This window comes from Sturnira hondurensis, unplaced genomic scaffold (assembly GCF_014824575.4).
Source record: "Sturnira hondurensis isolate 20B ecotype Veracruz unplaced genomic scaffold, ASM1482457v3 Scaffold0009776, whole genome shotgun sequence".
Taxonomy (NCBI): Eukaryota; Metazoa; Chordata; class Mammalia; order Chiroptera; family Phyllostomidae; genus Sturnira; species Sturnira hondurensis.
The window spans coordinates 430,991-443,157 of record NW_028082407.1 but is presented as its reverse complement, the minus strand read 5'-3'; the positions used below and the strand labels follow the sequence as shown (position 1 = coordinate 443,157).

General features: G+C 55.6%; 1 protein-coding gene across 1 annotated transcript in view; it reads left to right on the top strand.

Annotated features, from left to right (window-relative positions):
• Nucleotides 1–11,445, top strand: part of RASGEF1C (RasGEF domain family member 1C) — a 71,609-nt gene extending 60,164 nt beyond the window's left edge. The window contains exons 11-14 of the mRNA XM_037058028.1: nt 2,561–2,656; nt 3,357–3,480; nt 10,313–10,385; nt 10,838–11,445. Coding sequence (XP_036913923.1) covers nt 2,561–2,656; nt 3,357–3,480; nt 10,313–10,385; nt 10,838–10,862 — 318 coding nt within the window. The 3' untranslated portion in view covers nt 10,863–11,445. The remainder of the gene's footprint in view (nt 1–2,560; nt 2,657–3,356; nt 3,481–10,312; nt 10,386–10,837) is intronic.
• The last annotated feature ends 722 nt before the right edge of the window (nt 11,446–12,167 follow it).

The following is a 12,167-nucleotide window of genomic DNA, read 5'->3' as shown; positions in this document are numbered from 1 at the left end:
CACACAGCACAGGCTAGCACTGGCGGGGCCTGTGGCCTGGCCCGCTGTGGGAAGTCTGCAGGGTTTGTGGAGGTCTGCTTCTAGCCCTGGGGGTCATAGGACAAGCTGCTCTGGAACTGCCTGGGGCGGACACCAATGACCAGGTTGGGGGCGCTGGCCCTTCCTGCTCAAGCTGTGTGCACTCACCAGCTCGGACTCGGGAGAGCAGAGCAGTGGGGGCAGCACTCAGTGAGGGGGCTCCAACCCCAGGACCGGGAACAAGTACCTGCCCCAGCCAGGAAGCCTGGAAACGGGCAGCAGGAGCAGGGACCTCGCTTCACGGAGCCCCGACTCCAGGAGAGCCCCGGGCCTCCAGCCGCATTAACTCTGACAACTGTTCTGTGGGGTGGATTTCGGCATCACCACTTCCCTGCGTGAGCGAGGTCAACACAGGGAGTAGGCAGCAGGGCCAGGAGCCAGACTGTGACTCATGTGGTCTCTGCGCAGCGCTGGTGCCTCCTGCTTCCGGGGCACAGGCGCCGTGAGGCAGCCCCAGGGGCCCGGGAGGTGGCTGCAGCCTGGCATCCACGGTGTCAGTCGTGACCGCGCTCCGCACTGCTTCTCTTCCGTCTGGCCGACGCCAGCGGCCTCGGAGCGGATGCACTGGGACCTCCCGTTCCAGCTCTGGGTGGGGCGCTGGGACTCTGGGCATCCAGGCCTGGCGGTAGAGGCGGCTGACTTAGCTGTACGTTCAGTTTCACTGAAGTCGCCTCCGACCTCCAGAGAGGGGCAGACCATGGGCGGGGCCCACAGAGGGTGCTTCCCAAACGATGGAAGGCTGGAGGGTGGATGGATGGGTGGATGTGTAGGTGGAGGAGTGGATGGAAGGAAGGACAGAGGGATGGATAGAGAGAAGGAATGATGTAGGGAAGGAAGGTATGAAGGTAGGTTGGTTGCAAGATGCTCTCACGGCCCCTCCCCTCCCCTCCCAGGGCCTCTGCAGCTGCTGTTTAAGGCCTGGGGGCCTCAGCAGTCACTCTGTACTTTCTTCCTGCCCTCAGCCAGCTCCTGTCTACACCGCCCTCCCCCCACCTCCCCCATTCCTGTCCCTGTCACAGGTACCCTCTTCTCAGCTTCTCTGGGTATCCTCCCAGCTGAGCTTTGGAAAGCCAGGGTGGTGGATTCACAGTGCGGCCCAGGCAGGGAGACCAGCTGGGACGTTGGAGTCGGGTAGGGTGGGCCTGGACCCACGGGGTCAGGTGGGAGTGGTGAGAAGCACTGTGGACAGTGCTGCCGCCCTGAGGACCAGCCCCGGGGCCTCCAGGAAGCCTGTACCGAGCCCCCAGGGAGCCCTTGGTGTCCTCGGAGTCCCTCTGCCCTCAATCCCCACCCTGTCCCAGCGTTTCTGCCCACCTGGGCCCAGCTCAGCCATCACACACCAACACGGGCCTGGGACCCAGCATCAGGGGCAGGAGTGAGGGGTAGGCTCCTCACTGCAGGAACCACAGTGTGAGGGCCTGGTGCCTGGTGCAGGAGCTGGCGCGCTAGGGTCCTGGGGCTGAGCACGCGGCTGGGTGGCTTAGAGAAGGGTGTCCTCTCTCAGCGCTCGAGGCCATGGTCAGGGCGGGCAGGCCCACGCCCCCTCCAGAGGCTCTCAGGGCGGACCCTTCCTTGCTCCTTCTGGCTTCTGGTGGCCCAGGAGTGCCCTAGCCAGTGGCCACATCACTGCCACTTCTGCCTCCGTCCCTGAGTGGCCCTCTTTCCTGTGTGTGACCAAATCCCCCTCTCTTTACAAGGACATTAGTTCCTGGACTGGACCTAGCATCGCCAGCGTGACCTCATCTTAACTATCTCCAAATACGGTCCCAGTGATGGGCTCCAGGGCTTGGGATGTCAACCTCCCCGTTGGGCTGGGGGACACAGTTTCCCCACAACTACGGGGTATGGCCAGCTGGTTCCCCAGGGTGGTCTGATCTGTGAGCAGTGGTCTCAGACCCCCAGGATGGGCAGAGCAGGGAAGGAAGGGCAGGATGGCGGGAAAGCCTGGGCTTCTCCGCTGGCCTGACCTTCGGGAGCTGGCACGTGCACTTGGCCGCATCACAGTGCCTCAGGCTCAGGTCTTCCTGAGCACCAAACACGACGTGAAATGATAAATGGTTAAATGTAGGTTAAAGGGGGGGCCACAGAATGTCACACGACAGGTGCCCCCATGGCACCCGAACTTCATGTGTGCACTGTCCCTCCTGGCAGGCGCCAAAGGGCGCCGGAGGGACTGTCGGGGCATCGAGACTGTGCGCCTTACACCCCGCCAGCCGGGAGCAGAGCGGCGTCTGCGCTGGGGGCTCAGCCCACACCAGGGCTGCGGGGCGGGGAAGCAGGCTGGGCCCCACCAGCAGGGCAGGGCCTCCGCCTGTGCCGCGTCCACGTTGCCCCCGCGGGACAGGCCACGCACTGGGACCCCGCACGGCCGGCCAGCGGTGTCCAGGAGGCCTCCCCCACCACCTCTGCGTTCTGAGGATGCATCTGATGCCCCTGGGCCGGTGCAGCTGACCCAGGCTGACCTGCGCCCTGTCCCCTCCAGATTGTCATCCCCTTCTTCAGTCTGCTCATCAAAGACATCTACTTCCTGAACGAGGGCTGCGCCAACCGCCTCCCCAACGGGCACATCAACTTCGAGGTAGGGCTGCAGCCGGGCAGGTGGGCCCCACGTCTCCCAGGGCGGGGGCGGGCTGACCCCCGGCGAACGGGGACTCGGAGCGGGGGCAGCTGCGCACCGGCACTAGGGCGGGCTCCCGGGGTCTCCGCGCCAGCGCGGGTGCAGCGCAGAGACGTGCGCCCCAGACGGGTACCAAGCTGACATCTGCAGGCGCCCTGCTGCTGCCCAGGGGCTCAGTGCGCGGTCGGGGGGTAGGGGGGCCCAAGGAGGGGCCGGAGCAGCAGGAGGAAGTGGTGGGTGAAGGGCGGAGTGTGCACTTGGGAAAACAACGTCTCCCTGAGCCACACTCACTTCTGTCAGCGCAGGGTCCTCTCCTCCCCCGAAGACCCCCGACCCTGCAGGCGGAGGGAGGCCCTTAAGAGAGGCCGGGCATCCCTGGGTCCCAGCCCCTCAGAAGCCAGGCGGCTGCGCCGCTGTTTCCCCTACCCACTCCCAGACCCAGCCCGCACTTGGGGTGCGTGCGACCCAGACGGTGGGCGACCAAGTCTCCTGACGGAACTCACCCTGCAGCAGGCCTGCCCCACCTGCAGGCCCCCCAGCCCCCCTGCGGCAGTTGGTCTGGTTGCCCCTGTGAGGCCAGGGCCGGCCCCACTCTCCCAGGCAGCCTCGAGCGAGGCCCTGGGCATGGAGCACAACCTTCTCCTCTCTGTGACCTGAGCAGAAGTTTCTGGAACTGGCCAAGCAGGTCGGGGAGTTCATCACATGGAAACAAGTGGAGTGTCCCTTCGAGCAAGACCCCAGCATCACACACTACCTGTACACTGCCCCCGTCTTCAGCGAGGACGGTAAGGTGGCCCCCGCCCCACGACTCCTGGGCGATGGGACTGTTGTGTGGCCTCTCGGTCACACTGCTTGTCAGGGCCCCTGCTCTGAGCACAGATGCCACGCCCACATTGCTGGCTCTTGGAGGGAGTGAGAAGGCTGCCTCCCCCTGGCTCGGCGCTGGCCACCCACAGAGCACTGGCCCAGGGCGGAGGGGCTGCAGGCTGGACCTCCCAGGCCCAGGCTTCTCCCTGGAGACAGTTTGGGGGCTGTTGGGCACTGCAAGCCTGGAGCACCTTGTGTCTGGCCCACTTATCACCAGAAAAGTGAGGGTGATGACGGTAAGAACTGCCCTCCCAGGGCCCATGTGAAGATGTCATTCCACAGCCGGGGTATGTGTGTGTGTGTGTGTGTGTGTGTGTGACTCACACCAGCCCCAGACGAGGCATCTTTTCTCCAGAGTGATGTAAATGTCTGCCCCCTCCAGAAAGTCAGCGTTCCTGCCTGGTCACTTGTCAGATACAACAGATTGGCCGGTGAGTTTGCTCAGTGAGGGGACTCCAGGAGCTCCCTGCTCCAGGAAGAGAAAGTGCTGAAGAATCCCGTGGCCATCTGGCCCTGAGCTGCCCCTCCCGGTGGGCGGTGCGGCCCCACGGTGAGATCCAGGCTCCCCGGATCCAGGGCCCGCGAACCCCCCCCCCCCCCGGGAGCCTCCTGCTCAGCACGTGTGCACCAGAGGAAATGTTCTGTCCAAAACAAAAAAATCAGAGGGAAGGAATTTTTAGTGACTGTCCTCTTTAACTGTTAATACTTTCAACTTTGCCATTTTATTTTTTTACATTTTGGAGCTCGTAACTTTTTGGAGTCCCTTCACCCATCAAGAAGCTCGATAGCCTGGTGGGTGGACCAGCCCGGGCTGCTCCCACCCCTGCGAGCTCTGTGACCCCGGGCAGGTTCCCCACCTTCTCTGAGCCTCCTCTGCTGCAGCTGCGAAGTGGGGTCGTGCGAGAACATCCTTCCGGGGCCACTGTGAGGTTTTCTCGAGTTGGCACAGCAAAGCCCACAGGACTGTGATCCACTGACACCGACTGTATCAGTTTCCTGTTGGTGTGGAAACAAATCCCCACAAAGCTGGGGGCCCAAATCTGTCCGGGTTGATCCGCGTGCAGTTCTGGGAGTCAGAAGTCCCAACTCGGTTCCACTGGGCTACAATCAAGGCGTCAACAGAGCCGGCTATTTCTGGAGGCTCTGGCTGGAGAGTTGCTTCCTGGCCGCCTACTGCCTGTAGTGTCGCCCGTGTCCCTGGGCTCACGGCCCCTGCCTCCCCTGCGGAGCCCATCACCCCGACACCCCCAGCACGCCGTCTTCTCTCCCCTGTGGCCAAGGCTCCCTCTGTCTCCTTCTTGAAGGACATTTATGATGGCGGTTAGGGCCCACCTGGATAATCCAGGATTATCTCTCCATCTCCAGATTCTTTTAGTTATTGATTTTTCTGAAAGAGAGAGAGAGACATCGAATTTGTTGTCCCACTGATCTATGCATTCATTAGTTGATTCTTGTGTGTGCCCTGATGGCAGATCAAACCCACAACCTTAGCACATGGAGCCGACACTCTACCCAACTGAACCACAAGGCCATGGCCAGATTCTTACCTTAATCACACCTGTGAAGTCCCTTTTTGCCATAGGAGGTATCATATTCACAGGTTCTGGGGATCAGCACCTGGGAATCTCTGGGGGCCCTTATTCTACCCACAACACCTGTGATTATGGCGATTGTCATCATCAGCCAGCAGACACCAGGCAGTCAGCATGTCAAAGGCACATTCAGCGAGGAGCAGAAGGGGTCTTGGGATGGAGGAGAGTCGGGGGCAGGGGGGCACATCATTCACTCCTGGAGACAGCAGTGTTTCTAGAGAGGCTGCCGTGTGCCAGGTAGTGACTTAGCTGTGAACACACAGGAGCGGCTGGGCCTCCTAAAGCTCCCTTACAAAAGGAGCACCTCCCGTTTGACCCTCTCTTCTCCTGTCCCTCCCACACTGCAAAAGTGAAGAAAAGCAAGAGAGGGGGACGCAGTTGTACTGAGCCCCAACGAGGCCGGTCAAAGCCCCGGAGAAAAGTTCTGCCTGCCTTCAGCTCCTAGCCCCCCCTGGCAGGGCCTGCCTAGCAATCCAGTCAGCCTGGAGGCGCTCTGACACAAATGAAAATACAGAAAATCTCAGCAAGGAAACAGAAAATACAAGAGCCAAAAGGAAACTTGAGGACTGAGAGATACAGTAACTGCAATGAAAACCTGGGTGGATGGGCCCAACTGCAGAGTGGAGAGAGCGGAGGAAGGAGTCAGTAAGCCAGAGGGCAAAACCGTGGAAATCACGCAGCGGAGCCTCGGGGGCCTAAGGGACTGTAACAAAACGCCTGCCACTCCTGTCGTCGGCGTCTGGGAACGTGAGGACGAGAGGACAGGGTCGAAAAGCACTTGAAGAAATAATGGCTGGAAATTTCCCAGATTTGGAAAAGCCATAACATACAGATTCAAGAAATGGAGTAAATTCCGAAGAGGATGAACCCAAAGAATCCCACACCAAGACCCATCATTGCCAAACTTCTGGAAACTTAAGAGAAAGAAACAGACCCTAAAGCACTGAGGGAGACATGACGTTTCTCCCATAAGGGAAAACCAGTCCAAATGACGTCAGATTCTTTGTCAGGAAGCACAGTGGCCAGAGGCAATGGCACGGTTTTCACGTGCAAGTGCCGACAGAAAATAACTGGCCACCCAGAACCCTACATCCAGTGGAAATGACGTCCAGGAATCTGCTATAGATAGATCAAAATGGAATTTCACACAATTGCCAGGTAACCCACAGGAAGACAAAAGTAAAAACAAAACACAGAATAAACAAAACAAAACAGTAAATACATAAGATAGCAGACTCAAGCTTTAACGGGTCAGTAATCACACTAAATGTAAACAGTCGAACTATACCAAGCAAAAGGCAGAGTTCAGCAGAGTAAATCAAAAGGCATGACCCAGCTACACCGCCTATAAGAAGTTCATTTCAAATGTAATGATGTGGACAGGGCACAAGGTTAGAAATGAGGAAGCAACCAAAGGGAAGCAGGAGTAGCAGTATTAATATCAGATAAAGTATACTTCAGAGGAAAGAAAATTTCCAGAGACAAAGAAGGGTAGTGTTAGAGGGTCGACCTCCCACAGAGACGTAGCAATTCTAACGGCGCATCCGCCATACAGCAGAGTCGCAAGTTTATGAAGCAGAGACTGAAGAACCAAAGGAGATATGAACAGATGCATGGTTACAGTCGGAGACGTCAGTGCCCCTCTCAGTGATCGGTGGAACAACTGAACAGAAAATCAACAAAGAACTCACCAATGCCATCAAATAACATAATTGACATTTATAGAATACTCCACACTACACGTTTACAGAATACACATTTTTTTTCAATTGTTCACAGGACGTATACTAAGATAGCCATGTCCTGAGTACATAAAATAAACTACAACAAATGAAAATAATTGAAATCATACAAAGTTATTCTCAGATCACAGTGGAATCAAACTAGAAATACATAATGTAACAGGAAAATCTCCAAACATGTAGAATCTAAACAGCACACTTCTAAATAATCCATGCATCCACTAAGCTTCCAGGGAAATAAAAATGCTGAGCCAAGTGAAAATGCCGTAAAAATTTGCGCACACAGCTAACGCAGGACTGAGGGGGGCTTCTACAGCAGTGAATGCGTAGATCAGGAAAGGGGGGGCGTCTCGAGTCAATCATCCACGTCCCCATCTCCAGCCCCTAGAAGCAGGGGAGCGAAATAAACCCAGAGCCAGCAGAAGGAAGGAAATGAGAGCACGGGAGAGCAGAAATCAGCAAAATGGAAACAAAACAGCGATAAAGAAAGTCAGTTAAACGATGAGCTGGTTCTTCGAAAAGAAGGGTAAAATTGCCATTGTCTAGCAAAGAACCTCCTGGCAAAGAAACAGAAGACAGAAGTTGCGAATATCAGGAATGAACAGGGACACCATTGCAGGCACCACCAACACCGACAGGCTGGTGAGGAGGCACTGTGAACAGCACTGTGCACACACGTGTGACTGGTTCAGTGAAACGGGTCAACTCCTTGAAAAACACACACCACCACAACTCGACATGAAACGCATCATTTGAATAGCCCTGTAACTATTGAGGAAATTGAATTTGTGATTTCAAAACACCCCAAAATGAAATCACTAGAGAATTCTATTGCACATTTAAAGAAGAGTTCATACCAATTCTTCACAATCTCTTAAAAATATAGAAGAGGGAACTTCTCAATTCATTTCATGAAGTCAGTGTTACCCTGATACCAAACCAGATAAAGACCATATAAAAATAACCATAAAAACCAATACCCCTCTTGAATACAGGTAGAAAAATTCCTTAACAAAATATTAGCATATGTACTTTGGCAATGTATAAAAATAATTATAATCATGATGAAGTGGGTTTTTTCCAGAGATGCAAGGCTGTGTAATATTTGAAAATCATCAGTGTAATGTACCCTATTAACAGGCTAACAGAGAAGAATTACTTGGATATATCAGTCATAGAAAAACATTTCACAATTTTTTTTAATTTTATTTATTTATTTTTAGAGAGAGGGGAAGGGAGGGAGAGGGAGGGGGAGAGAACCATCAGTGTGCAGTAGAAACACCCATCGGTTTTCCCTCACACGCCCCCCGTGGGGACCCGGCCCACAGCCCAGCCGTGTGCCCTGACTCAGAATCAAAGCGGCGACCGTTTGGTTTGTGGGACTACACTCCAGCAACAGAGCCACACCAGCCAGAGGGCATTTCGCAGATTCCATTACGCGTGCCTGGACAAAACTCTCAGAAAAAACAGAACAGAAGGAAATGGATCAATTTAATGAACCGCATCTACAAAACCTCTTCAGCTGGCATTGTAGTTGATGGAGAAGCACTGCCTGCTCGGCACCAGGCTCGGCACCAGGCAGGGATACCAACTCTCATCACTGTTATCCCACACAGTAATGGGAGACCTAGTGTGTGTACAATTAGGAAGGAAGGGAAGTAAGGCAAGAAAGGGAAACACAGACAACAGTATGGTGATGATTGGGGGGAGGGGGAGGGGGAGAGATGGAGGAGATGGAGGAGGGATAAATGGTGATAGAAGCAGACCTGACTTGGGGTGGTGAACCCACACTACACTAATCAGATGATGCGTTATAGAATTGTACACCTGACTATATCATTTTATTAGCCAATGTCAACCCAATAAATTTGATAAAAAATGTTTTTAAAAGACGTACAGCTCAGAAAGGAAGAATTAACATCGTCCCTATTTGCAGAAGTAAAAATATCCCAAGGAATCGACAAAAACTCCTAGAGCTAAGTGAGTTCAGCCGAGGTTGTAGAACACAAGATAAAAATGCAGAAGCCCACTGTATTCTGTGTGCTGGCAATGCCTGTGAAGACACCGAAATTAGAACTACAATGCCATTTATAACTGCTCCAAAAATGAAGTAGGCATGAATGTAACTAAAACATGTATGAGATTCGTACACTAAAAATGACACGATCCTGACGGGAAAAATCAGAGAAGAGCTGAATATACAGAGAGATGTGCTGTTCATGGATTGCAAGACAATGTAGCAAAGATACCAGTTCTCCTCTTCAGACTTAAACACAGGTTTCATGCAATTCCGACTGAAATCCCAGAAAGATATTTTTTGTAGACAGAGACAAGTTTATTCTAAAATTTATATGATGCAACAAGGAACCTAGAACAGCTGAAACAATTTCAGGGGGAGGATAAGAATAAAGGGGGAGGGACTACTCTACCCAGTGTCCAAGGCCAGTCAGTACCCTCTGGCCACAGCGATGGAGACAGCTCGGGGGTGGCAGGACAGACGCAGGAACCAGGACAGGGCCACCGGGAACCGGAACGGAGCTGCATGGATGTTCCCCAGGGGATTGACTGGGCCGGGTCAGGCCCGGGAAGACGGCCTTGGCAACCCACAGCTCAGGCGTTTGGGCATCCAAGGGCCCAGAAATGAACCTTTACCTAAGGGTCACACTTAAACAAAAATCAACTCAAAAGAATCCTGGACTCAAATGTAAAACTATGAAAAAACAGAGAAAATCTTTAGGATGTATCACTAAACAGAGAGTTTCTTACAACACTAAGTATACAACTAAACATGACAGTTGCACCCTTGCACACGTATCCCAGAGAAGGCAATCCTCGTGCTCACACACAAGCCCACACACCAAAGTCTGTGGAGGTGCAGCTTGTCCGCTGCCCCACCCCTGGGACCGAGGGGGTCGGGGTTCGGGGGTCAGTGGCTGAGGTGATCCCTGCACCATGCCCAAAGCTCCCTAGAGTTCTGCTGAGTGAGAAGAGCCAGTCCCAGCAGGTTACATGCTGTCAGACTCCATTTATGTCCCATTGTTGAAATGACGGAGACAACAGATTAGTGGTTGCCAGGTGTCAGGAGAGGGAAACAGGAGGGAAGTGGGCGGGGCTGTAAAGGGCAAGGGAGGGCTCCTGGTGGGAGGCACTCTCTGCTCTGCTCTGCGTGGGGTTGGGGGATGTTGGTGTCCGTGCCCCCAGCCGCCAAGCCGCCAACCGTCCTGCCCTGAGGTTTTGCAAGTGATTGTCCTTCTGAGACACTGGGCACTGGGTGCATGGCTCTGCGTTACTTCCTACAACTGCGTGCAAGTCCACAATTATCTCCCAAACACAAGTTTAATTGTTAACACTCTCGGTGTAGAATAGGTTATTATTATCAACCATAATCACGTAATTTCACTTCATTTTCTGGCTAGGTCTTTATTTGGCTTCTTATGAAAGTGAGAGCCCAGAGAACCACACAGAAAAAGAGAGGTGGAAATCTCTCAGGTGAGTCTGTGCACCCCGGCAGGAGTGGGGATGAGCTGGGAGAGGGGGTGGGTGCTCGGGGCCTGGACAGACCACAGACCCCACTCATCCACCTCCTGGGAGCCCCCAGCCCTTGAGGAGAGAGCACAGGTCAGGCCAGGACCCTAGGTTGAGAGTGGAACTCAAGGGCTAGAGAGAAGAGGAGGCTGGTGGCCACCCCTGGGGGCAATCAAATGTATGTCCCTCCGGGCTGGGAATCCCTAGTCCCCACCCTTGTGCCAGAAGTGAGGCACGCACCCCTTCCTGCTCATTCAGCCCATGGGCACAGCCAAGTGGCAGGCAGAAGTGACCGACATCGGTGGGCCTGAGCCAAGGACAGGGCAGGAGGCCACCTGGGGTGGGAGGCCACCTGCTGAGGAGGTCCCCTGCTGGAGAGAAGACTAACCAGGGGCCGGGCCTGTTTAAATCTGCAGGTCTTCTATTCTGGGGAAGACGTGAGGATCAGAGAGCTGGAGGAGGAGGCGGAGGAGGAGAGGAAGCCCTCTGCAGCCCTGACGCGGCTGGCCCAGAGGTCAGGGGAGCAGGCCTGGGTGCCTCGCTGCTTTGCCCACAGTGACCCCGTGGCCTGGTGCCCGACATGCGGGCCACGTGGCTCAGGAGACATTTCTCCTCCTTCGGTGGGACCTCGACCCTGGCAGGGCCCAGGACCTCCAGACTCGTGGGCCGCACATGCCTCGGGAGCCCTGACTGCAGGACCGTGGTGGCCACACTGCTGAACAGTCTGTCCATCCTCCGCGAGGACTCACTCTCCCCACGTGACTCCATCGTGGAGGCCAATGCCACTCTGCCGCCAGGGACCCGAGAGACTGGCATGCTGTGAGAGGGGCCCCTCACTGTACAGAGGGCCTCTCCCCTGCCCCTTGAGGTGGACTGGTTTCTGCAGCCCTGGGCACCCCCTTTCTGGATCTTTCTGGTGACAGCTGGGATGCTGGTCAGCAGGAGATATTTGAGTCATGAGTTGGCAACCTGTACAGCACCTTGTAAACTGTTGAGCTGGTATAAACACATTCACACACCACGAGTCCCCACCCACATCGAGTCTCTCACTGTGGGCTTCACCAGCACATGGCCGGGGAATGCCGGGGCCTTGGGCAGGTGCGGGTGTGGTGGCTGCTTCCACCCCAGGACCCCCAGGCCGTGGTGACTGACAGGGCCTGCTGCCGAGTGAGCGTTGGACAAACCTGGGACGAGCAGATTCCACAGCCCTGCGCATGGCCAGGTGCCTCTTTGGTTGCGGGTGGGGCGCAGGGGGAGTCTGAAGCTGGGGAGGCACCCTCAGCCCACCATGAGACTCCGGCCGTGGGGCCCCCACGCAGCCCCTTACACAGGGAGCCAGGCTTCTGGGCCCAGAAGCAGATAGGCTATGGGGCTGCTGAGCCCTCACCTGGCGTGTGGCCAGGTGCCCCAGCCAGGAAGCCCGGTGGTGTGCTGTGCACCGCCATTCCTAGCAGAGAGGCATGTGTTGGGGCTGAACTGACACAGCCTGGCCAGCTTCCGGCCACGTCGGGCCCCACTCAGGACCAGGCTCTGCCACCCAGGCAGCAGGGTGACCGTGGGACCTCAACAAGACTCCAAGAGGGCCAGCCGCCTGGGAGAGGTGAGGAGCGCCATGTGTAAGGGAGAAGGAGCTGCTCTGGGCCCTGCCCACTCCCCCAGCTCCAGCCGAGACCTCAGAAAGGCCACGTCTGCAGGGAATGGGCGGCAGGGCAGGGAACAGGCTTCAGCCGTATCTGGCTCCTGACA